General features: G+C 37.2%; 2 protein-coding genes across 7 annotated transcripts; one reads left to right on the top strand and one right to left on the bottom strand.

The window, feature by feature from the left end:
• Positions 1 to 1,216: 1,216 nt before the first annotated feature.
• Positions 1,217 to 4,810, bottom strand: LOC112167884. 3 transcript variants are annotated; one of them, XM_024304978.2, is made up of 9 exons: positions 4,595 to 4,810; positions 3,744 to 4,095; positions 3,556 to 3,589; positions 3,043 to 3,264; positions 2,819 to 2,908; positions 2,616 to 2,681; positions 2,431 to 2,522; positions 2,301 to 2,348; positions 1,217 to 2,019 (listed from the first exon to the last, which is right to left on the bottom strand). In XM_024304978.2, exons 2-9 carry the CDS (start codon positions 4,064 to 4,066, stop codon positions 1,902 to 1,904), a joined length of 993 nt encoding a protein of 330 aa, XP_024160746.1. In that variant the 5' UTR covers positions 4,067 to 4,095; positions 4,595 to 4,810; the 3' UTR covers positions 1,217 to 1,901. The 3 variants fall into 3 exon arrangements, with proteins under 3 accessions (XP_024160746.1, XP_024160747.1, XP_040375646.1); XM_024304979.2 differs by having other exon boundaries at positions 4,600 to 4,810; XM_040519712.1 differs by lacking the exon at positions 3,556 to 3,589 and having other exon boundaries at positions 3,860 to 4,095.
• A 320-nt stretch (positions 4,811 to 5,130) lies between these two features.
• Positions 5,131 to 27,293, top strand: LOC112167882 (protein NETWORKED 4A). Of its 4 annotated transcripts, XM_024304976.2 has the most exons (5): positions 5,131 to 5,149; positions 23,384 to 23,443; positions 24,080 to 24,145; positions 24,390 to 24,501; positions 25,236 to 27,293. In XM_024304976.2, the coding sequence occupies exons 3-5, from the start codon at positions 24,131 to 24,133 to the stop codon at positions 27,023 to 27,025; spliced, it is 1,917 nt and encodes a 638-aa protein (XP_024160744.1). In that variant the 5' UTR covers positions 5,131 to 5,149; positions 23,384 to 23,443; positions 24,080 to 24,130; the 3' UTR covers positions 27,026 to 27,293. The 4 variants fall into 4 exon arrangements, with proteins under 4 accessions (XP_024160744.1, XP_024160741.1, XP_024160742.1 ...); XM_024304973.2 differs by lacking the exon at positions 5,131 to 5,149 and having other exon boundaries at positions 23,163 to 23,444; positions 24,077 to 24,145; XM_024304974.2 differs by lacking the exon at positions 5,131 to 5,149 and having other exon boundaries at positions 23,163 to 23,445; positions 24,081 to 24,145.

Genomic DNA, 27,293 nt, shown 5'->3' with positions numbered 1-27,293 from the left:
TGGTTGGTTTCTCCTGCGCTTAACAGACTTCTAACGATTTCCAAAACTTTCCAATTTATGAGTATACTTCTACATCATAGATTCTGAAGGCTTTCCCCATTCACTCTCTGATTCTCTCCCCCATTTGAATCTTGTGTCAGTTATGTGTCAACAACGGCGGAAGAGAAAGGAAGTGCGAATGAACAAGAGCTGAAGGTTGAGTGAAGAAGAGCAGGCTTCTCCTCCTGAGGTTACTTTCTTCACAAGTTTCTTCTAATTTCATGTGATAAAATTTCCCAAAACCGCCCATTCCAATAATTAAAAACAGCAACCCCTTTCATCCAGCTGCCATACTTTGAACGCAAATCCTAACTTAAGTGTTACTCGTCAGTCTAGGCTAGGAGAAAGCTGGGGATGGTGAGGTTTCCTAATAAATTTGTAGGCTGGGAGAGACTGAGATCGAAGTTCATGTGAGCGAAGAAGAAGAGGTATATAACTATATATTAAACAAGAAGAGAGGCACTTGGCACTGGTTTTGCATATCGAGCAGACATATGAAGCTCATGGGGTGTCACAACTTCTGTGAGACAGAGCCTAATTAAGGTCACACAAACAATTTTGAACCTGAGGTCACACAAGAAGTTTTCTCTCATTTTACCATGACGGCATGACTAAATGCAGATTTAATTTACAGTTGGGATCTCTTTGGGGAAGAGTTATTCTTTGGGTTCGGGGGTGAAATTGGCACCCATTTTTCTACAAACCACACCCCCTTTTCCATGCAGATATCTATTGAAAAGTTACTCATGGAGGGGATGTGAATCGTTAAAAAGAGCGTGCAAATTTCAATCCCCCTTGCATGCACATACATGCGTACATTCAAGTTCATTCTGTATAGTTTGTGGTGCCCATTTTTTAAGTTAAATAATTCCATTTGAAGGAATTATTTTTCAAGGATTAGTTAAGTTAGTGTCAACCTCCCAAGGACCATAAGAAGAAAAGAAAACAAGTCATCGAAAATGAAACTTCGAACCCAAATAGTCATCATTACAAAGAGAAGCGATAAAGGTTGGAGCTATATTCCAAAACATTACAAAGAGAAGCGATAAAGGTTGGAGCTATATTCCAAAACCAGTAGTCAACGTACCATAGTTGACCAATGCATCCATAACATGATTTCCTTACCGAAATATATGAGACACGAAATTACATTCGAGAAGTACCAAACAAGCAATTATTCCATCGAACCGAAGATGCCAGAAAGAAAGTCAATGATGAGAGAAGAGTAAACTTTTAGAAAAACATGTATGCAACCCCAAGGACTAATGTTGGATGAGTCTGCATTTCTAACCCCATAAACCTTTCATTTAACCACTGATGTATCAACTAAAGGTGCTAGAGAGAACAAACGAATGCTGTTGAGGTCATGCCGATTGAGCTTTTCCTCCAGCATCCGAAGTTCCGAACAGTCCAATTCACTGATTAGGAAGTAAAACTCCCTCAATAAATTACAAAAGGATCATATTTAACTAGCAAGTCGCGGAACAAAACTACTAATCAAGTTAGTCGGAGCTGTGTGAATGTTTACTACTGTGGAACCTTGTTTGGTCCCAAGTTATACTGCTTTCTTTCCCTCCCTTGTTTTAAGATTGCGCCTCAAGTTAGCTTCAGTACAAGGTCTAAGCAAACAAACACAGGGATGACCCTGTTTCGAAGAATACTGATCTTTAACTGGGGACGCTGTAGCCTCCTCCAAAGAATACTGATCATGTACAGTTAATAATGACAGGAATCCTGAACAAATAATCTTTCTCCTATGTCGAGGCCAAAAAAATGATATCACTAATGGTTCCTTTATATCTACTGGTTGTGCCGGGTTGGTGGCACAGTATAAAGTCTTGTGATTCAATGAACGCGGCGTGTCATCTCTCAACCTGAAAAGACCCCGGGAATGATCGCGAGAACCACAGCTGCTTCATCCTAATAATTAAAGCATAGGCGCCGTAGCATGGGATATGCGCGACTCCGACCCCAAGATACCTGCAAAGTTCATGATGTGTTATGGTGTGTGGTGACAGAGCTGAATAAGATCCTAACAAGTAGTTTCTGTCATGGGGTTACTTTCATGTCATCTGTAATTGCTAAAACTACCATCTATGAAAAAAATGCAGCAGAAAAACATGAACACATTAGAGTGCTAGTTCAAGTCCAGCAGTTCATTATAAGTCTAACTATTGAGGCAATAATTTTTTCAATTATCTGTTTGTCAAAGTGTTAGTTCAATTTGTAGAATTACCGACTGATTGAGGTAAACAACATACCATAAGGGTGCATATGAGGATGACAAGTCAAGAAATGGATAAGGCCACCTGATATGAAGTTATAATAATTGTGAGCAACAGTTGAATTTCAATCTCCAAAAGAAATGTAACAAATTAAAATAAATTTTACCACATGTTTTTACAAGCATGGATTATCCATTGGAAAATCACGAATATTCCCGTCCATAGCACAAAATATGAGATCCGAAACAATGGAAACCGCTGGAAGGAGGAGAAAATTAAACTTATGCAAGTCAAATAATCAGGACATTAGGAGAGAAAATGTCATTAAAATGAAGAAGGAACCAAACTTACCAAGCTATTCAATATTGTCTCACCAAGGAGGAAAACAACATTGAATGAGTGCATACTGACCATCATCTGCAGTTGAAAAGTGAGCAGACTCATCAAATACACTATTAGCTATCAGAACAACAACTCCACCCTAGGTAGTAGGTACAAGAACATGACATTTGACTATAGAATATTCAGGTCCATTGAAACGGCAGTATACTTACAAAGTTCAGTTTGTAATCTTTGCTTGTTAGAAATGGATACAAAATGAGCCAAAATATAACATCTGTGAGCACCACAGCACCCCCACACATCTATACACCAAAACAAAGGGGAGAAAATGAAGATTGAAATAACTGAACTGCAGTTACACATCACTACAGAAACTACCCAACTTATAAAGAATCAAAGTCCTAGTTTAATACCCAGAACTGCAGCAGAAACTTACCTGATAAATGACTTGAAAGATATAAACATATACACCAGCGCCTTTGCGAGAGGGACATTCTTCATCAGTAAAACTTTTATATGTGTTGGATGTATCTGCATTTTCCCCAAGTGTTGGAGCAACATAAGTACCTCGCTCTTCATCTCTCACATGATCAGCTGCATCCTCACCAACTCTACTGCGGTATTTGTAGCATCCATAAATGGAGAGTGAAGATCCAAGCTGCAAGATGAAGTTCAGAACATAAGCATGTTAGGATGATGATTGATGACTGTCATACTTCATCACTGAATCAACATATATATATGTGTGTGTGTGTGTGTGTGGCTTGTATGTGTGTTTCAACTGTTTAGCTGCCAACTAATCTTATAAAGCATCTTCTAATGTTAACATCTGCTTGAGTAGTCAAAAGCACAACAGAGAAAATCATTCCAGTTTCATTCTCTCACACATTACTACAGTAACAATTAGGCCAATGTCAACAGTTCAAGAGCCTCGAGTTGAAAAGCATACCCCAAAATAGATTGTAACCAAACAAAATGTCCACCTGTTGAGCGCAAAAGAGAAATAAAACTACAATCAGCATATAAAGATTTGTAAAAACACAATTAATGCAATGAGCTTCATATATCTGATAATCCACCTGTCAAAAAGGTTTTCAAGTTCAAGAAAATTTGAAGAGACACAGATAGATAGCTTACTGAGTGTAGAAGTAAAGTATGCCAACTCCATCAAGAACAATATTGGTAACTATCAAGGATAGAAGCACAACAAAAGCAATTAATCTGTAAGCAAGAAGCCAAGCGGGATGAATTACTTTGAGAGATGTCCTCCAGGCTTCATCCTCATATAGAGATCCTACTGTTTCGCGCTGATTTTCTCTTCTTTCCCTTCTGGATTTTTTGCAGCCTTCATATTTCCATATAAGAACTGCGGCTAGCACGATACTACTCAATATAAATATTGCACAGATCAAGAACCTCCAGTTATTCCAATAGCTTAGAACATTAGTATCCGTGGTCATGACTGGATGCCACGAATGGCTCGATGATCCTGTTAAGAAACTCATGTGTTACTTACAATTTCTCTACTAATTACATTCTAGTCGAGTCCCAGGGCTCTATGTACAGACGAACACGAACAGGTATATAAAAAGAAGAAATTGCAGAATTCCAAAATCAGAAGGCATGGAAAATCAAATAACTGTACAAAAACCAATATATCAAGAAGTTCAAATGGTGAAAAACTTAAACCCAGTATTAAAGTAAAGCATCAAAGCTAATTTATCGTAACAAAAACCATTCATTTGTAAAAGGTTTTAAGGTACAAATCGCAAATGGAATATTAAGAAGCATCACGGTAATCTTCAAGATAAAACCAACAAGCAAAGTGGTTCAAAGTAAGAGAATCAAGAACCCAAAACCTTTTCATGTTATTATTAACCCACTAAGAATCAATGGAGTATAATCTTCATCGAAGTAATAAATACAAGAATGCAAGTAAACCCAATATAGCTAAGGAATCGTATGAAGAAGAAGAAGAAGAGAGATACCTTACTTGAAACTGGGTTTTAACCCAGGATGGATGCTTTGCTTCTTGTTTATTCCTACTGTCTCAAAGGAATGGTGCCCCAGTACCCAGTTTTGGTTTATAAGAATCAGCCGGAAGATAAGTTTTTCTTTTGGTCAAAGAAGAAGACAGAACGAACTTTACCTCTACCAACGAGAGTACGAGTCGTATGTTAAGTCAGCCAAGGATTTCTACATGTGGGATTGGGTTACGCTACGTCCCTTTTACTCCCTTTTTATACAGAACTGAAAACCAGTTAAACCGTTCCACGTGGACTCGGGGAACCTAATTACAAAACAAACACTTGTTAGTTTGCCGGTTTTATTAGTTTATAGGTTGACCAAAGCACAAAATAAGAGAAAATCTCCGGCAACAGATTTTTATTTCCATCTACTCAAATTAATAGAAAATGACTATTTTACTCTCAACCCAATTAAAGAATTACAAAGCATGACAGTGTGTCCTCTATCTCTCTTCCCAGCGCGACCTCGTCGCATCTCTCTCTCTCTCTCTCTCTCTCTCTCTCTCTCTCTCTCTCATCTAGCCAGATCCTCGACTCTCTACTGCAGGTGAAGAACAACGTGTCACAGATGGAGATCAAGTTGGCGTATAGGAGCTTGGCGAAGCTGCACCACCCGGACGCCTCGTCGGAGGCCTCGTCGGAAGGCTGGGATTTCGTTGAGATTCTGGAGTTAATCTGAGTTCAAGGGAAGCTCCGATTTCAAGGCCGTTAACTTTGCCTACGTGGCTCATTCTTATAGGATGACATTCATCTCCCAAAAATAATAATAATAATAATAATAATAATAATAATAATAATAATAATAATAATAATAATAATAGGCAAAGTTAACGGCAGATTAGATGGAACTACCATATGGAGAAACGGAGCAATAGTTTAGGTACTACGAGGGTAGTTTTGAAAGTTTAGGTACTAAAATGTGCATTGGCCCATAATTTAGGAACTATTTGAGGATTTTCCCCTAAAAAATATATATATTAGTATAATTAAGAAAATTTAGGTGTAATATTTCTTGTATTAATGCTGAAATTGAAAGATCCTAAAATCATGTTGAATAAATTTTGGGATTTAAGATGAATGATAAATATAGAAAAATTTATGTGTTACTTCAATTTAGCATATTAATAAAAAATCGTAAATATGCGCATATGGGCATATATCGATCCATAGGGTAAGAAAACCTTGAAAAGATTTGTATTAATTAGATATATGTAGTGTATTAATATTTAATAGTGTAAAATATTATTTCATTCCATTAAAGTTCAAGGATAATTAAAACTAATTAAGATAAATTTGTATTGAATTTTAAAAATTGAGACTAATTAAGGATTTTTCAAAAATTGAGGAGGGTCAATTTTATTTCATTCCATTAAGATTCATTGATCATTAACACTAATTAAGGATTTTCTAAAAATTAAGAAGGGTCAATTGACCATTCTCGCCCTAGGCTAGCTACGTCCTTGGATTGTTCCTAATCCATATGAGGTATAAGACACGTTAATTCATGCTGATCATATTGCCACAATTTTATGTGGTGTATAGACATTGCACTTATACACTTGGAATGTAACATAAGACTTAAAAGTTGAAACCTTTATTTTCCAAATTGTATGCTTCTACTTCTGGATATAGCACATCGTGACCACTTCTAATTACGTGGGCAACACAAATTGAGTTTGCTTCAAGTTCTGGAAAATCCAAGGTGGATAATGACATTGATGCATATTCGAATGCACTCAAAACTGATGTAGGACGAGATTTTAGCCAATTTCAACAAAGAATCCGGAAAAGAAAGAAGCGTCTTCACATTAAGAAGAATAATTTGAATATTGGAAATTGGTATTCAAATAGGCTTCTTAATGATGGAATTAATCATAAATGACTATTTTGGATATATCGGGATTCTCAAACAAAATCTTGGTTGGGATTCCAATTATATATTTGCGTAATATTCTTTAGTATCTAGGATTCTATTTCTGATTTTTATTTAATGAGGTTTAATTAGGTTTTCTAGTTTTAGTCTATAATAAATTATTCTTTTTGTTTTCTAGTTGAATTAGATTTATGTTATGTGCCCTATGTATAAGGCACCTCTTAGATTGTAATTTTCATTCAAGCTATCAATAAAAAACCAAATCTTAGAGAAGTTTCTCTATTTTTCTTACGGCTGTGCCCGTAATTGCTAGTGGATTCTAGCTCATCTCATATGGCTTTCGACGCTTGACGGAGCCTCTTACTATCGTGTTCACGCTTCCCGCATCAAAAACCAAAGCCCGCTCTTGCAGACATTCCACATTTCCACCTTCAAACATCACACCTTGTTGGGGAGTGAAGTTTAACTTATGGATATCATAGTAGAATTGACTGGAAATTGGGTTCTTGAGTTTCTAAACAAACAAAAGCTCACCCTAGCGATTCCACCAAATAGTGCTTGTAACTCGTTTTTTTATTTTTTTATTTCTTAAGTTGTCTGGAGGTTTTGGACAGGTGAGGGTAGGGATCGTCATTGGGCCAGCAGCCCTACCCAAAAATGACAGGCTCGGGCTGGGCTTTAACGTAATTATCTGATTTTATGGGCTGGGTGGGGCTAGCTTTTTTCTGAAAAATCAAAGCCTAGGCCTAAGGCCTCGCTGGATTTTCCGGGTTGGGCTATTTAAATGGGCTCGGGCTTAGCCTAGGTTTTTAATTATGTTTTATGAAAATTTTTGCATTCTAATTTATAATGTTATTATATATATATAGAAAAGGGAGGAATTGCATTTATAAGCAATTTAGATAGGTACAATAGATATAAGTATATCGGATTCACCGTTGCGATTAATCCTCTACCCTAAAATTGGAAAGTATGAAACAAAAACGCGATCCTAACTAAATATGCGCTACTTGAATACATTTTCTAGGGGGTAATATGTACATATAACTGTAGAGAAGAAGCGAAAAAAAGGTCCTCGCTTCTTATCTCACTACACCTTCACCAACACTTTTGATACACATGACATAAGCAATAACCACCGTCTTAACAGCCAACATTGACATGTTGTTTGATGATGTAAAGACATTTCCAGTGCGTATTTTAACCGAGGCCAACAAAGATCTTAAAAAGGCACTACCATGTCGAAATACTATGGCGACAATAAGCTTGAGCACGTGTAGCTTGCTTAATATTTTTGTGTTCATGTCTGATAGCAGATAATGGTGGACTAAGAAGAATAGGCATGTCAAACAAATTTGCATATGAGAAATGAATGGGTACAATCAAAAGAGGTGGGCATGAACATGATAGAGGTGAAGTATTAGAAAGTACAAGTATGTTATTCAAAACTCAAAAGGGATATTTGTGAACATGCCTTAATAAGAGATGGAGGATAACTGAAAACCAGTTAAACTGCTCCATGTGGACTCGAGGAAATATTAACCTCCTAATTACAAAACAAACACTTGTTAGTTTGCCGGTTTTATTAGTTTATAGTTTGGGTCCTTGACCTAAAGCACCAAAATGAGGAAGAATTATCTCATTTACCCTAGCAAGAGATTTTTATTCTCACCTACCCAAATTAACAGAAAATGACCATTTTTCCCTCAACTCAATTAAAGAATTACAAAGAATGCCACTATGTCCTCTATCTCTCTTCCCAGTGCGACCCTGTCTCATTTCTCATGCCACTGAGTCTCTACGAGGTTCTGCAAGTAAAGAACAACGCGTCGCAGAGGGAGATCAAGTCGGCGTATAGGAGCTTGGTGAAGCTGCACCACCCGGACGCCTCGTTGGAGGCCAAATCAGAAGGTCGGGATTTCATGGAGATTCCGGAGTCAATCTGAGTTCAAGGGAAGCTCCGATTTCAAGGCCGGAGTCGATCTGGGTTCGAGATGCTTCTGCTCCACGCGCAACTTCGCCGAGCTTTGCCATCAGGGATTGGACAAAATATGAAAAAGTTAGAAATAGATATTAACAAAATATGAAACGAAAATAAAACAAAGTATAGGTACTTACGAAATTACAAGAGATAAGGCAGTTTTAAAAGAGCTTGTATTCTAATCTAACTAAACTAATGATCAAACAAATCTGAAAACGTTAGAAATAGATATTAACACAATATGAAACGAAAATAAAACAAAGTTTAGGTATTTACGAAATTCCAAGAGATAAGGGGGTTTTTAAAGAGTTTGTATTCTAATCTAACTAAACTAATGATCAAACAAATTTGAATTAAGGTACAAGTAGGTGAATGGAGAAGTAAAGATATAATTAACTATTATTAACACGTTAACAAGGTTTCAAACATCAATTTAAGAATCAAACATATCATAGAAAGATATCAATCAAGAAATGAGATGAACGCATACAAAGTTCTTATTACTTCCCTTAATTAATTAACTAGATGAACGCACTATAGTTAATCCTATTAAACATGCATTACTAGTGATAGCTACTCACTAACAAAAACATATATAATGCAAGAAGATCAATGAAAGTTTGATTGATATAAGCAAAGATAGCAAGTTGGAACGTCAATCCTATCATGCAAAGCTCATTGTTGATTTACTTAAGTTCATAAGTCTTCTACTGATTAATTAAGACCTAGAACACTAGCATCTTAATCTAGAAACAATCACATGCTCGTAATTCTAAGTTTGCAACCAAAAAAATAAACACATAAAAGATGGGATTGAAGCACAAAATCAACAAATTCATGACATATAGAAATCGCAATTAACAATATGAAAATCCTAAAATGTTAGACATGCTTCAAAGTATTCGAAAATTAATCATCAATATACAAACTTTAATCTAACAATGTTTTGAATAATCCAAATTAACAAAACAAGTAAACTGATTTGCGTTACAAGTAAAGAAAACTGAAAACAAAACAAAGTTGGACATGGTTACACTTTTGAAGTATTTCAAGAATGCAAGAGGAACTTCAAGGTAAAAAAGTTGAAAAGTGCTACGGTAATCGAAGAGGATGAGTTGCTTCACGGCTTCTTGATTTGGAACTTTGGAGACAGAAAATAGAGAGAGAAAAGGGGAGGTATGTGAATTTGATTCAGGGTTTTGAGAGATTATTAATTGACGTCTCAATGCTCCCTTATATAGTGCATGACATAGGCTTGATATCTTGGTCTTCCTCTACTTCTTCTACATCATCCAACCAATAAAAATTCACTAAAGGAAGTAGTAATTAACCTTGAATTTAGAAAGTAATTTAATTGCCGAAATACTATGTATATATCTCCTAATGGCAACGAATTCCTTCTTCTTCTCAAAATTCCTTCTTTATTCCAAATGGCAACGAAGGTCGCAACTTTTCATCATGCATCACAGTACTTCTTATGTCGATTCTGCTTGGACACCCATAAGCGAACCCATATTGTGCTACAACAAAGCCTCGTATCAAGAACGTGCACAGTAAGTTCTCTCTTTCTATGCATAGACGCGTTTCACGGTTCTGGATTCTTGGTAAGTCTTTAGGCCATCTTGGTTCATCCATTTATATTGGACCCTTTAATTTCCACAACACTATAATCTAGATTTTGAAAGTTAAAAGTTTAGTACGTATTGAATTCTGGAGGCCTGTATCATACTTTTTATTTGAGTTCCTGACACCTTTTGATGTCTTATTGGTTGAATTCTTGATTTCTGCATCTTATATTGTTCTGGCTTCTTGATGCCTTTGATATGATATACCATGCTTTGTAAGTTGGAGTCTTGATTGCCTTTCAATTGTTATACATTTTATCATATTGTTGTAACGGGTTTGTTCATACGTTTTGATATGCATCACACTGTAAGTAAAATTTTGAGAATTAACCCTGTTATTTGTGAAGAGTTGTATTTAGGTGTTAGTTAATTGCTGCAGTTGTCTTGTTCAAAACTACATTGCAGCACCTCACTACTCACTATGATTCAAATTGAATTACTGTGTATAAAAGCTGAGTTAGAAAGAAGACGAATTCTGTATCCCTAACTTGTTGTGTTTGTTTGCAGGATAATGGAAAGTACACTGGTGACTGCACCTTTAAAAATGTGTAAGAAACTATTTAGCATGAGGGTACTAGTTGATTGGATAATGTTGTATTGAGTATTTTAATCGCTTAGAACTACGGCAGAAAGCATGTACAAAAGGTCAAAAAAACAGCACAACTAAATTATGTAAGTACAAAAGTAGGATAATTTCTTAACGGAAATTTTTTTAGAACAGTACATGAACTTAAGGCCACTCCGAATTAAGGTGGCCAACGTTTCTAAAACCCAACATTAGTACTTGGATTTTTAAACCCGACCCACTTTTCATACATTCCGTCACTAACTCTGTTAACTCTATATTTTTGTTCATTTTTTAAAGGGTATTTTAGTATTTTTGCTCTCTCTCTCCCCCTCCCCCTCCCCCTCCCCCCCCAATCCTCCAAAGAACCCATTTCTTCTCTCTCAATCTTTGCTCTCTCAAGAAACCCAAAAAAACCCATTACTGGGTTTTGAGTTTACTCCAACCTCCAATGGCGGCCAAGAACGCATTGTTTTCCCAAATGTTTTGAAAATGGCATTGAAGCTAAGAGGACTCTCCTTTATTCTCCGATGAACCAGAATTTCCGAAGGCCGGTAAGCAAATTTCCCACCGAAACTGCCTCAATCCTCACTGCTCTGCTTCTTCTCCTCCCTGCCACCATGAACCGACTCCACAGAAACTTCATTCTTTTCTTAGCCTTATTATCATCCCCGGTGATCTTCCCCAACACCGAGTCCTCACTGGAGGTCTTCTTCGCGACCAAATTACCTTCCTTGGAATCCAAATCCACGTTGCCTCTCACGATCGGCCTTCGTTGGAGATCCGACTTGGCTCTCACACTCGCGACGGCGACGCCTCCAGCAAATTTGACATCACCATGGAAAAACCATAGCAATTGTTGATTTCGTGCTGGGATGTACTGAAGAAAGATGGTGAGGAGAGAGAGAACTGGGTGTAGAGAGAAATCTTGGGTGTCCATAGCAATTGCTGGTGTTACGTACATACCAATTTTTTTTCATTTTTTTTGTTTGTTTTTTTTTTTTCAATCAAACTTGAAGTGACCTAATTGCCCTTGTAAATATGACATGTGGCATCCTCCATAATGGATGAGGTAACGGCATGTATGGAAGGTGAGTTGGGTTTAAAAGTCCATGTATTGAAGTTGGGTTTTACAAACGTTAGCTATCTTAATTCGGAGTGGCCTTAAGTTCATATACCGTTCTTAAAAATTTCCCTTTCTGAACTGAAGACTTTTGCTTAAAAATGCAGTGTGAATGTGCTGACTAAAGAAAAGCAAGGTCCTAATACCCTGCAAGTCTGCAACAGATCCATTGTGTCCGCTGCAATGAGGGATTGGGGTCTAAATATGTAGATCTCTTGTACCTTTTTTCCTACCTCTAAGTGATTTAATTTTTAGCACGGGTATTATAGTATTTTACTGAAAAACTTTTCAGGTTCAAGTGCCTCCATGTTTATGTGCATCAGAAAGGATCTTTTACCTTATAACCATGCAAGTTGAAGTGCAAAATGTATATAATTAACTAAAGTGGATATGCATATTTTAGGATTGATTGGCATTGTTAACGTGCAGGACAAATGTTTGTTTTTGGGATGGAAACCAGATACCACATGCAGAAGCAGGATTACAAGCTGTGCTTGCTGATCGATCCAGGACAAGGGCCAGGTCATCCAGGACAAGGGATTGCTAGTCCAGGACATGGGCATGCTCATCCAGGGAATGAAGCTCAGGTGCAACCTGCTGATCCAAATAATCAAGGTGAGGATGATGTCGACGAACCTCCACTTGGTTTCTGGTACAAAGTCACCAGAAACGCTCTACCTGCCGGCGACCCGCGTTCCCGATCGCACGAACCCAATCGCGGGGCGTTCGCGATGCGGATCGGCAAACATAGCGATCCCATATATGCCGTCTGCGTTCAATCAACACCAAACATAGCCCAGTATCAATCAACGCCAAACATAGCGATCCCACTTGAAGAACGAAGAGATTCGGCGATCCGGCGACCACTTCTTCTTGGCGGTGGCGGCGGTTCCTTCTTGAAGGGTGAAGACTGAGTCGGCACCTCAGTCATGTTCTTAAATATGGGATTCTTGATTTTTCCTCCGTATTTGCGATCGAGATTCGAGAATTCTAGATTCTAGTATGTGAAACTCTGAAGAGATGAAGAGAATCAATAGATGATAACGTTTTCTTTTCGATTTGCTGGGAAGATTACAAAATCTCCAATGAATCTCTAGGATTTTGGCGATGGCTTTCTTAGCATCTTCTCTAATAAGCGTTGTGGACCTATGATTATCTACAAAAAAAATATTAAAAATTAAAGGCAGCTTTCTTTATTATTTATTTTTCTGTTATTTGTTAATTTACTTGTTTACCCTCCATAAGTAATGTGGTTGTCATAGTATGTTAACAAGGTATTTAGGTAGAATAAAAATCCTTTAGGATTAGGACTAGGAATCCTAATTATAATTTATTTTTATTTTATAATTTTTCTTGAGATTTTCATTTATGGTATGGTTATCTCTTTATTATTTTTTATAATTTTATTTATCATAAATAATTTATTTTAATTAAAATTAGCTAATATATCCTAGCGTACCGAGTACCGTAAAGACCAACGTACCGTGTACCCGTATCGAAACGTTCCGCGTTTCAGGTGACTTTGAATCTGGTATTATGGTTGAGCTTCGGATCAACCAATCCATGTCTTTAATGCTGGTGTCATGGTTGAGCTTCAGTTTTATGATGAACCACATCTACCTGGACCTCAATGCGTGGTTTGTAAGGTGCCCTGCCTCTGATAGTGCTTATAAGTATAACTGTAATTTTTGTTTGTACTAGCATATTTTTCCTAATGTTCTTAAACCAAATTGGAGCATAACAGTGAGAGGAACAATAGCTTTGGCGAGTGAATTGAAATGAGAAAATCCTGAATTCTTAGACTTGCATAACCTGTTTAAGTTAGAATGTCGAGGTCAGAAGCTGACCCGATATCTTTGTGCTATGAGCTTATTGCTTCTCATTATCAATTAACCGGCCACATCGAAGAGGCCGAATGCAATTTCAATTGGACCTTGTTATCTTTGAGGCTCTCTTAGTTTTTCCTTTATTTTCTTTGATTTTTTTCAACAAAGAAATGAGTTTATCCGGCTGATCTACTGGCTGCTATCCACTTCATAGGAGAATTGGGTTACGCCTCCACAAGCCAATAGCGTGCCATTCGGACTGAATCCTGTCAAGTGCAGTACATCTATAGAGGTAGTAGTGATTTTGCGGCACCAGGCCGGTGATGTCAAATACACATGACTAATACTTGGACATTTCGACAATTTAAGCATCTGCAGAATATATAGCACACTAAAACGAAATATTTGATATGAAGATGGTGAACTAAGGTTTCTGAAGTGTTGAGTAATTAGTGTAGAGATGAATTTGACGATGGCTCTACCACCAGGTCTGAGAAAAGTAGAGCATGTTTTGTCAAATAATCATCATCCATTGTGAACAGAAATTGTCCTAAACCTATGCATTATATCAGTAAGCTAATTAAATGTTCCTCGTTTGTCCCAAAAAAAAAAAAAAATACCTGGAGTGACTTGCAACCATGCATATATTTTTTTTTTATCAAAGGGAAAATCCATTAAAAACGGACAACTAGTCCAAAGAGATACAAACAGTCCCACGAGGGGATACATACAACAGAAACAAAGGGTCCAAACATGGCCCAATAAACAATCTAGTGAAACAAAGACCCAGCCCAGGTCGGTGGTTACCGAAAGCCACACAGAACACGCCTTCGCCATTAGGGAATCCGCCGCCGTCGGAGAGCTTGACATGGATCCTCCACCGTCTTCCTTCCCCTGCTCGGTCGTATGAAGCTTGCAACTATGCATGTTAAGCCTTGAGGAAAACCAGGGATCATAATCAATTCCAATTCCAAGGCATCCTTCAAAAACCAAATTATGAAGATGTTGCGGTTGTAGCTTTACAAGACAGGTAAAAGACAATTTTTTGTTTTTATGTTTTTTTTTTTGTAATAAGCATTACAAAGGCTGGCTTTGTTCACTACTAGCTAGGTTAACCTTAGGTTAACAACACTTTCTCTATCACAAGAATTTAAACCGTTGATCTTTTAGATTTCTATATGAACTTGATAAATAATTTCAAATTTCAGCCATATGGGTAACCATTTGGTCATCCAAAATAGTGAAACATTACAACATATCCCGAGAGTAGAATAAATCTAAAATCATTGAGGCATTCATAAACATGATTTGTTTTTATTCAAAAAAAAAAAAGACGGGTGTTATTGATACACTCATTTTTTCTATTCACACACCCCCTCTACTTTTCTTTTACTTTAATTCAATTTTTTTTTTTTTTACAAATCACCCTAAATACCCTCCCTTGCAATTATTTTTTTTCTTTTTGTGGTTAATTTTTTTATATTTTGCTTTTTGCTCTCTCTAGCATCAATGGCTGTCTGGAATGGTTTTGTAGTATGTGTGAAATTTCCAGTAATTTCGACGAGAAGCTATGATTTAAATAAGTCAGAACAAGTATTTTACACAAGACGAACCTGAACAATTTGAAATTATTCGAAATCGAATTCGCTAATCATTTCATAATTTGGTTGAAGTTAGAGTGTGAGTTTCTACATTGACGTTAGAGGAGAGGATGGTCCTAAATTTAAGGCTGGGCAATCTAATTCGTCTTTCCTTAAAATATTGTTAAATGGAGTATCCTACTAGTCTTTTACTTCTCTACGCCATAACTGATCTGGTCTATTATCCTACTAGTATTGAGTTTTCTTTCCGTTATCTTACCGCTTTGTCAAAGTAAATAGAGTAGCTAGTAATGTACTATTTGCTAGTTGGTGCTTGTTAGAATACATGAATTTTGTACAAATTTCTGATGTCATTTCGGGATATACTCTATATGCTTATTGTAATAAGAGGTTTATGCTCAATATCCTCCCCCTTGTATTCTATAGTTTCATTAATCAAGACTTGAGAGCAGCTACGCACCAGCCCTTTATTCAAACAAAATAATAATTTACAAATGGTACCCAACATAAAGTCCATTCATCATTTTGGTGCATTACATTTATAAATTATCACATTGGTACCCCAACATTTAAACCTGACATAATTTTCATCCATCCGTCTATAACGGCGTCAATTCCATTGCTCCGTAAACTATGTCATAGGCAATTTCGTGTTTTCATTTTCTTAGTTTTTTTTTTCCTTCTTCCCTTTCTAATCAGAATCTCTCTCTCTCTCTCTCTCTCTCTCTCTCCATCTGTGCCAAAAACCGAAAAAGCATCTCTCACCTCCATATATTTGATTATTTGAATATCTATATGTTTTCTTCAACTGAAAAGAGGTGGTTTTGAATCAGATTGGATTGGCTAAAGCAAATTCTACAAAAGGTCAAGGAGATGCAATCCAATCCCTCCAGGTCTCCAACGATTTTAGAAGCCTCCCTCCGAAATATATTTGATTGGCGATTCGCAATTCCAGGCCTTGGGATACCGAATTCGAGGGTGGCATTTATCATGAAATGTTGAAACACAAGATCACAAGCAACAACCAAAAGCTTGCTGAGAACTTCCATTATACAAAATAGATACCCAAAAAAAAAAAATTGGAGCAAGGTAGACCAGGTCACCAGGAAGGTCCATGCTTTGCATATCCTAATTTCTTCTTTACACACATATGGTGATTGACTGATTAAATACAAGAAAGAGTTATATCTCCTCCCTTACCCAATTCTACAGACGCCCTTCAAAAATTGATCATCTTCACCCTTTCGATTGCTTCAACAAGCACTTGGGCTGGTTCGACTTGCTGGGCAATAATTAACTTGACAATTGATTAATAATCTAATTATCTAAATGGTGCATTGGGTTCACTGGAATAGAGAGTGATTGCCTCAAGATTTGGAACTTCTGAACGTCAGAAGAGAGTGGGGAGCAAAATGGCCTCCACCGTAGAAGATAATAGTTGTTGGGTGAAACTGTGAAAGAAAAAAAAATGATTTAAAACGAGAGAGATGAAAATATTCCTTAAATAGTAGAGGTTTGACGCCGTTATAGACGGCAATTACCAAAAGTGGTTAGAATTTTAATGTTAGGGTACCAATGTGATCATTTTTAAATGTGATGTACTAAAATGATGAATGGACTTTATTTCAGGTACCGTTTGTAAAATTTTCTCAAAAAAAAAAAGAAAAGAAAAACTGATCTGGTCTTAAGGGAATAGGAAAATAAATAATCAAAGAAACTACTCGTATGCATTTGACCAATTGGCTTATATAGGAGCTTTGGAATGGAAAATAATCATGAATTGGAGACAACTAGAATGTGAGAAGAAAGGAATCGGTATTGATTCCAGAGGAGTTGATTCTTAAACTCATCTCCCCCCTCCGTAATCAAATTCCTGAGTATTCAGGAATCGATTCCTTGTAAGGAGGTGGGACCTACACTCATTTCGATTCCTTCATGTGTTAGTAAATGTTTACTTACTTTTACCCGGAATCATTCTGATTTCTTTATGTGTTAGTAAACGTATGAATAGTTTTATCCTGTAATTATTCCCTCACATTCCAAGTAAGTAAACGTACCCTTAGTGTTTCAGTTGATATTTATTGAAAAGTCTAAATGAATAATGTTGTGCTTCATGAAATTTCCCTCCATCTATCTTAGGTCAATTGTGTGACGTTGCAGAGGAAAAAGGTGTATATAGGATTGATGCCATAGGGTACTATACTACTATTGGAACTATATAGACTGAAACTTTGTTATTGAGTCGAGATTTTAGCTTAGATCAACAGAGCCTTTTATCCAGTCATTTCGTCTAATTTTCCAATTGTTGTTTGTGTTTTTTTTAAACTTTCTCACCATTTGATACAGGAAAGGTTCTGCATCCTGAAATTCATTTCTAGTGTGTGCTTTCGCTCATTGAACAACATCAACTGAGGCTTTTGATCTCATGATCTACACCTAGATATATAAAGCATTTTGTTTATAATTTTCTATACAAATTCATAAAACATCTTGTAGCTTGATTGATTTGGTTTGAGTTTTAGCTTGGTAGTCTCTTCTCCAATACTTCAAGAATAACCATTTTGGTTTGTTCATTGGATTCAAGTTCCTCAGAGAATTTGTCTGGTTGCGTATGAATTGGCAAATCACAGTTATTGGTTGCAATGGAGTAGCAGACTAGAAGCGAAGAGCCCAATTATTTGAGAGAAAATAAAAATTTTCGGATTATTGATTCTTAGCTATCTATACTTTGTGGATTCGTTCTGACATTGGCCTTGTGCATTTCTTGCATTGATTACAATTGATTTATTATTTAATGATGTTTGATACTTGCCAAATAGAAAAATAGAAAAAAAGAAAAAAGAACTATAGAATTGCAAGATAGGGTAATTAAGGTAATTTGTCTAAAAAAAATTGAATTAAAGTAATAAAAAAATAGAGGGGTGTGTGAATAGAGAAAATGGGTGTGTCAATAACACCACTCAAAAAAAATAAAACATGATATGTTCAATTTGAATTGTCATATTTATAATTCGATTGAATGTCTTAATGATTTTTAATTTAGCTAAAAAAAATTATTAGTGTTTTACCACAAGCAATCCCTTACCAAAAGAAAATATCTCTTATTAGAGTTAGTACACAAAGGAGTTAGTACCTCTGCCGGCTGGGAAGAAGACTGTAGGATGTCGTTGGATGTTTACTGTGAAGCTTAATGCCGATGGAACTATTGATAGATACAAGGTGAGGTTGTTTGCCAAGGGATATACACAATGCTATGGGATTGATTATGAGGAGACTTTTGCATCTATAGCAAAGATCAATACTGTCCGGATTCTAGTCTCACTTGCAACAAACAAAGATTGGCCCTTGCACCAGTTTTATGTGAAGAATGCGTTTCTTAATGAAAATTTAGAGGAAGAAGTATACATGGATGTGCCTCCAGGTGTTAAGAATCACCCAAGTGACGTTAGCAAGGTGTGTAAATTGAAGAAATCTTTGTATGCCCTAAAGCAATCTCCAAGAGCTTGGTTTGGAAGATTTTCAAAGTCCATGAAAGCCTTTGGGTACAGACAGAGCAATTTTGACCATAAGAATGGTAAGATTACAGCTCTTCATGTGTATGTTGATGACATGATTGTTATAGGGGATGATCCAAAAGAGATGAATGAATTGCAAAGTATCTGTCAAAGGAGTTTGAAATGAAGGATCTGGGACAACTGAAGTATTTTCTGGGTATTGAAGTTGCAAGGTCTAAGAAGGGGATTTTGCTTTCACAAAGGAAGTATGTCCTTGATTTACTTGCTGAAACGGGGATGCTGGACTGCAGATCAATGGAGACACCCATTGAGGAGAATCACAGACTTGCTATTTATCCTGATCAAGTTCCAACTGATAAAGGGAGGTATCAACATCTTGTAGGAAGGTTGATTTATCTTTCACATACTAGACTAGATATTGCTTATGCTGTTAGTGTTATTAGCCAGTTTATGCATTGTTCTAGTGAATATGGATGCAGTCTTTTGTATTTTGAAGTACTTGAAGATGGCGCTAGGTAAAGGGTTATTGTTTCAGAAAAAAGATGAATTGGAAGTTGTTGGGTACACAGATGTAGATTGTGCTGGTGATAAAACTGACAGGCGTTCTACATCTGGGTATTTCACTTTTGTTGGAGGGAACCTTGTCACTTGGCGTAGCAAAAACCAGAAAGTCGTTGCCAGATCAAGTGCAGAAGTTGAGTTTAGAGGTATGACACATGGAATCTGTGAAATGTTGTGGATTCGTAATGTCTTAAAAGACCTGGGTTACAAGCTTAAAAAGCCTATGGATTTGCATTGTGATAATACAGCTGTCATTGAGATTGCACATAATCCAGTTCAGCATGATAGAACAAAGCATGTGGAGGTTGACCGTCATTTTATTAAAGAAAATCTTGACAGAAAGGTTATTCGCTTTCCATTTGTAAACTCAGAGGAGCAATTAGCTGATGTTCTCACTAAAGGAGTATCCAGGAAGATATTTGACAGCTCGATTGACAAGTTGGGCATGATAGACATCTATGCACCAACTTGAGGGGTAGTGTAGAATTGCTGTAAATATGTATGTAATTAGGATTCTTATTTAATTAGGATATCTTGTGATTATAGAAAATCATGTAATTATGGAAAGATTGTTTCCTATTAGAGTTAGACTACTCATTTGTACTTATATATATACCCCAATTGTGGGATGAATATTAATCATCGAATTAACTTTGAATTGAAATATTCTTTTCTATTGTCACAACCGACGATTTTGTCTTCCTCAGCCATAGCTATTCGATCGGAGCACGCATGCACAAAATTGCTTATATATTGTATGCTTTTCTCGTGTATCTTCATAGGTTTAGGCTAGGGTTTGCGGGAAGATTGGCCTGACAGTTTTCCTAGATAGAGCTTATATGATCGATATTATTCACCAAATATGTAACGTCCCGAACCTGAATTTACCGATTTACTAGTCATTTGGACTGTAAATGAGTTTTACTTTCACTTTTATTGTCGTTTCGGTACTTTTGGGGGGCTCTAAAATATGACTTTTTGTTCGGGTCAAAATTTGAGAAAATTTCCTTCATGAAAGTTGTAGAGGACGTTAAACCGAGCGTGTGCATATGCGGTACGTAAAAAATGAAGTTCGTATGTGGAAGTTAGGGCCAAAAATGTGAAAGTTACTGTTCATGGTAACTTTCTATATATAGGAAGTTATTGCGGTAGATTTCTATTCTACCTTCTCTCTCATCTCCCCCGAGTTTTCTCCTCCTCCGGTTTTGTTCCTCTTCTTCCATCCATTTCTTCGCCGTCCGGCGACCAAACGGCAAGCCACAAGTTGTCACCGGCACACCTACTCCCCCCTCTTCACGCTAGTACCCGTGGATCACGGCGATTTGGCCGGAGAAGTGAGAATCGACGGCAAGAAGCAAACTATAGCAGATTGGGGTTTTCCGGCAATTCTTCCGATTCCGGCCATCTCCGGCTACCAAACCGGCGTCGAAGGTTCGGTTTTTGCCAAAGATCATTTTGCCCCTAGCCTTGAGCCACGATTTGCAGTGTAGAGGGAGAATCGATCAAAACCCGATCCTAGGGTTCTTGGATTTTCTGGGTTTTCTTCACCAGCCAATTTCTATCACTTACAGGGCGTCATACCGAGTTATTGCTCGACGAAGGAACTCATAAGCGTGATTGCCTAAATAGTACAGTGAGTGGACTTTTGGTTTTAAATAATGATGCATGCATTTATTTTGAAATTATTGATTAATTTATTTATCATTTTATTTATCGAGCATAATATTTTGCCTTGGATTATAATTTTGACATTATTTTTCCATATGAATTTCGGTTACGAATCTATTATGCTTGGATTTGGATTTATGATTTATTTTCGGCAATATGATTCAATTTTCGGAGATTAATTATGAATTATTTTCAATTATGATTCGGAAATGGATTTTGAGCCTTCAATAAGTATCTCCGATATATGGCTTTGATTTGAAATCATGATTTTCGACGAATTATTTTCCGAGGTGATTTCCGGAAATTTATAATACATTTCTATTCGTCGATATTGAGATTTCTAGAATATTTTTCGAACATGGGATTTTCGATGGAATTATATTTATCGATTATTTCTCTCCTAATGGTTTATGAATTCGAGATTATTTTGGCGTGTGGGGCCACGTCGTTGGAATATGCATTTTCTAGTGAGTAATTGGGAAGCCTTACTGATTTTTAAGTTTTCGTATAGTTTTAAACCACCAAACCTGGATCGTCATATTTATTGCTAGCTAGCCTATTAGTACTCCTCCCTGCTTACTATGTGTTCGTGGGTGAGTAGAGCAGAGCATGGGATGCTCCAGAGTGTGGGACACTCTGACCCAAGCCTGGGAGGCTCCCTTATTTGTATGGTGAGAACTTCTTCCCCATATTTGATTGATACCTTCAGCTAGCGGGGCTAGCGTTTTCACGAATTTTCGTGTTGCGAGAAATATGTTTTATCCACGTTGCATGCATCGAGTTTTTAAAGGAATAAATGTGGGAAAGTATTAAAGCTTTACTTTCATTTGAATTTCTTACTTATTTATTTTTGTCCACTCACTCTAACGTGTTTTAAATTACTTTCCTCTAGGCCATTCGGTTTCAAATGCCCAGTTTGCAGGCGAATTAGTGGAGGTCGGGCGTACATGGTATGTGAGGCGTAATTGTTACTACTTCCGCATTGTAGGATTCCTTGATCCTTTACTCTTCTTTATATCTTTGTGTATTAGTATTGCTCTGATAACCTTTGGGATTAGTATTGTTGAGTTTTGTGTTTTGTGAAAGTGGAGTTGATGATAATTGGGAGCAGGGTGGCTCCAGGAGTATAAGGTTGGTTTGCTTGAAGTGTTTGTGTGTTTTACAGGTTTTTGGGTAGTCCATTTTAGGGGTGACTCTGCCGAATTTTTGGTAGAGCTATTCCTAAGGTGGGCCCCACAGGGCCACCTCGGATTTCAGGGTGAAATTCAGGGCGGGTCCTGTCAAAATATGTGTTTATATAAATAAATTGTTCTGAATATTTTTTTATTTTTTATATATAACCACCACACCCACCGCCCCCAAAAAAAAAAAAAAAAGCACGCCATCCCTTCGTGAACAACTCGATTTCACACCGTAAACATTCTCACTCTCAAGACCATCAGCATATATATAAGATTCAGCTTATTTGATGCACCTGTATGGCTGTATGTGTCAATTAACCACCATCTTGTGAGCTATTGTGTACGATGGAAGATGTTAAGATGTAGAAACTCGGTTAAACCCCAGTTCTTCTTTCAAGTATGGACGTATGGGTACTTAACGTATACTCGCGTATTCCGCATGTATTTTCTAATTATGTCTGCAGCTCCTATTTCCTCAGTTGACTATGTTTGTTTCTTGATAGAACAAAACCAAAGTGCACACTCATACGCAACACTTGGTAGACACCATGTAGCGTAACTAGTAAAGAATCAACATTTATCTTTACTAGTCTAAATCTCTTGAATTGTACATTATATTTCACTCAAATCTTAAAGCTTTTTAAAATGCCAAATAAAATTAGAGTCAAAAATAAGAGATAGGTACACATCACCATGGACCAACAAATTTAATTTTGTGATAGTGATCCACATACCATACATTTGCTTCATTTTCATTGCAATTCTTTGGCCGGTGACGTCATATTGAAGAAATATCGGTGAGGATAGGGATATGAACCATATGATATGTCTATGTCAACTAGAAAACAATATTTGATTGAACAATCTCCTCAAAAAAAAAAAAATATGAATAAAGAAAATGAATATTGGTCGGCAGATATTATGTCTAGCAAAGCAATAGTATTGCACAAGCGTGACAAACCTTCCTCACATCACATGGTCTGTGAAGCTTGGTCAATTAATAGTGCTTAGGAAGATGACATCCACATCCCACTATCCAATAGCTTTTTCTTGTCAAATAAAAAACAAATAAGAAAGAGCCTTCCTGACGTGGTTCAATTCTCTATATCATTTCCACACTATTCCAGATCGAGGCAAAAGGCTCTGTCTTTTTTTGAATTCTCTCCCCCATCTTGAATAGAAACCCAATTCCTCTGTTTCTCTCTGACTTCTTCACCAACTGGGATCCCACTCTCTCTCTCTCTCTCTATGTTTCTCTGAAGTCTTCAGGAGCAAAACTCAAAGGCCCTTCTGTAAGTTTTGGTCTTTCGTTCTGGGTTTTCGATTTTGCTGATAAAGATTACTCCTTTATGTGATTATAGAGATTCTTATGCATCAACCCAACTCGTTAGAATTGCAAAAATTCTAGTTTTTCTGAAACAGGAATTTTCTGCTGAAGCATCAAGATTTTAAATTTTCTTCTTTTTTTTGGGTAAATTGATGAACTTTTCATATATTATTATTGAGTAATTATTATTTTTAATATTGAATTGGATGTAATAGTGAGCCGCTCTCCATCTACCACGTTTGTTACTTCATTGGAATGGAGGGTGGAGCTGTCCTTCAGACAGTTGTACACTCAATTCCCGCTCTGCTTTGCGCGTGCACTCACGCTCTTTCTAGAATGTGGGCTTGTTTCTGTTCTTGGATAGTTTGGGCCCAAAACACATTTTGGCAAAGTGTGGAAACATTATACAATTCAATTGCATTGATGGTGATATATGTTTTTACTCTTTAGAGCATGAACGTTAGAAATGAATGTGTGTACTGATGATGCAATACCTAGGCAGTGAAATAATTGAGTTGTTAGTTCATATTTTGTAGGGAAGGTGAAACCAAATGAATGTGTTAGAAAAACTAATTTGTTTGTGGTATTTGGATACAGGGGTGGTTTGATTGAATCAAAAGTATCAAGTCGCAGATTTGACCACATTCGCAAATGGCTTCTCCCTCGGTAAGATATGAACTGGTGAAATTGAGTACAATGTCTTCTTTTTGTTTGTCTTATTTTTATGCAAAAGATGAGTTTAGTCATGTTGAAGGGTACCACCTGTCATTTTTGTGGTTTTGATCAAATTTGGACCTGATATATCTAGTATAACAAAAGATCGGGTGGAATGATGGATTCACTCATTAGGGTCTTTCTTCTTCCTGCATTATCTGCAAACATCAAAGTAACATGTCTTGCTAATATCCAGGTTCAGTCGAATAAGAGTATGAAAGGGTTGGAATCAAAAAAGTCTCATTCCTGGTGGTGGGACAGTCACATCAGTCCCAAAAACTCTAAGTGGCTTGCAGAGAATCTCGAGGGTGAGCAATGAACACCTCTTTCGGTCTTTCTTTTGTAAGTGTATATAGGAAAAATTATTAAATGTGAAGGCAGTAGAAAAGAGATAATCAACATAACTATTATGTGTTTATATATCTAAATAGCGTTTCTCATATAAAAGGAACAATGTTATCCATCTATTAGTTAGAAACTGTCTGCAAAATTTTATCCAACTTTACCTAACGAAATGCCTATTTACTGGGAGTTATATTTGGTTTTGAGTCTTTTGATGGATTAACAGAAAAGTCTGGGACAAGTTAGATTTATGTTACTATATTTACGTAAAGCTATCTCTTTTCCATTTTTCCTCTTCTTGTCCAGTATACCCAATTCTGTTTTGTTGTTGAGAAGAGACTCTGTTATCGTGTTTTAATGACAATTGTTGCCTCTAACCTGAGATGTGGGATATTGTGTTTGTTGCAGATAAGATTTCTTTTTTCACATTCTAAATGGGGGCAAGTTTAAAATGGTTAAAAGTGAGATATTGTTGTATAATTTTAGATTCTGCTCCTAATCTAAAAGGTGGTAGGCATTATTCGCCCCAACTGCTCAAACTGGTGGAGGAAGTTAATTTTCCAAAATTTGCATGTTTAAATTTCTCTAGATTTCAGATTGTTTTTGGTCAAAGTTGTAAAAATTTGATTGTTGCAGTCATTTTCATTTTTCTCACCAAAAATGCCTTTCAAGAAAATGACAAAACGGTCCTTGACTTCAGAGATGGACAGGTGCATCAAGCGGATGCTGAAGCTGGTTGAAGAAGATGGGGATTCATTTGCAAAAAAGGCTGAAATGTATTATCAAAAGAGGCCTGAATTGATTTCTCATGTTGAAGATTTTTATCGCTTGTACCGGTCTCTAGCCGAACGTTATGATCATGTGACAGGAGAGCTAAGGAAGAATGTGACCTCAGATCTCCAATCCATGAGCTCATGCATTTCTGACGGTGGTTCAGAACTGCCATCTGCATGGTCCTCTCCTGATCTCCAATCTCAGAGGCTGAGTCGTCGTAAATCTGGCCCTCGTGCTGCTGGCTTTGATTTCTTCCTTGGCCCCAGTGGAAACAGCTCGGATAATTACCAGAAAGAAGGGGAAGAATCATCTTCGTTAACCGATTCTGAGCCAGAATCAGATGACGATGATTCTTCAGTCAACAATTACTCAGGGGTGTTGTCAAATGGAGGTGATCAAGGGCAGCAGAAGAAGATAATTCAATTGGAAATCGAGCTTCGTGAAGCGAGGGAGAAGCTTCGGCTGCAGGAAGAGAATGCAGATAGTCCATTGAGGGGGTCAAAAAATGAGAAGTCCGAGGAATTTTCTACAAAAATTGCAGAATATGCGCAAGAGCTGACGATTGCAAATGAAAAATTACAGGCCTCAGAGGAACAGATTTCCAGGTTGAACATTGAGCTCAAACGGTATAAATCATCAGAAAATGGCAATGCCTTTGAGGCCGGTCTTGAATCATCGGAACATAAAGAGGTCAAGAGGCATGAGAGTAAGCCAGACATGGAGGTAAATGAAGTGTTTGAGACACCTAGGTCGGGAGAAGTTCAAGATCCTGATAACAAGATAGAGGCATTGGTGGAAGAGCTGAGAATCACAAAAGATAGGCTTCAGCATTCACAGAAAGAGATTGCAAGTTTGAGACAAGAAGTTGAGAGTAATAAAGCCTCAAGATTGAATCATGAACAGGAGAGTAATAAAGCCTCTGAGAAAATTCATCTGTTGCAGGGTCAGCTTGAATCTGCTAAGAAGGACATTGCTACATGGAAAACAAAGCTTAACTCAGAGAAAAGAGAGGTTTCGAAGCTGCAGGAACGAATCGCAAGGTTAAAAACTAGTTTATCAGACAGGGATCATGAGGTCATGGATTTGAAAATAGCGGTATCTGATGCTGAGGAGAAGATATTCCCAGAGAAGGCACAGGTAAAGGCGGAAATATCTAGACTGTATTCGGAACGGACGCAACTGGAGGAGCAGATTAGAGACTGGGAGTCTCGAGGACGCTCTTTGGAGGATGAAATCAGAATGATTAAGGCTGGGAAAGCAGAAATGGAGGAGAGACTTACTAGCGAAATTGAGCAGTTAAAGGCGGAAATCCTTGAGATAGGCAATCACATCGGCAACTTACATAAGGCCCTTGATGCTATGAAAGCAGAAGGAGATGAGCTTAGCACAAAAGTTGTAACACTTAAAGCAGAAGTTAGTTATAGAGATGATAAGATAAATGAGATGGACATTCAGCTGCAGCAGTTGCACAAGGAGCAAGTGGAACTGGTTTCCAGGGCCGAAGGGGCATGGAAATTGGTGGAGGAGCTAACAGCAAGAACAAAAGAACTCGAAGAGGAGATTCAGAGGCAAAGAGTCATGATTTTAGAAGGAGCAGAAGAAAAGAGAGAAGCTATAAGGCAGTTGTGCTTCTCACTCGAACATTATAGGAACGGTTATCACAGGCTTCGGCAGGCTTGCATGGGGCACAAGAGAGTTCCGGTTTTGGCGTCTTGAGTGAAGCATATGTGATCTTGATTTGGATTGTATGTAATTTTTTGGGTGGTTTTTTCTTTTTCTTTTGTGTACTACTGGCCATGCACTCATGATCGTATTGATGCGAGGTTTGTGTAGTAGATGTATAGATGCATGAGGGTCTATCTAGGGGCCATTTGGGTCACCAGGTCACCCTTAAGAGTGGTTGACAGGGCGAAAGTTTGTGTACTAATTTTGTTGAGTTATTTGCTTTTGGCTTTAGAGTGACAATTGGATCTGTTTTTGCAAA

This window comes from Rosa chinensis, chromosome 5 (genome assembly GCF_002994745.2).
Source record: "Rosa chinensis cultivar Old Blush chromosome 5, RchiOBHm-V2, whole genome shotgun sequence".
Lineage (NCBI taxonomy): Eukaryota > Viridiplantae > Streptophyta > Magnoliopsida > Rosales > Rosaceae > Rosa > Rosa chinensis.
The sequence above is the reverse complement of the archived record's forward strand: the minus strand, read 5'-3'. Positions and strand labels throughout refer to the sequence as shown.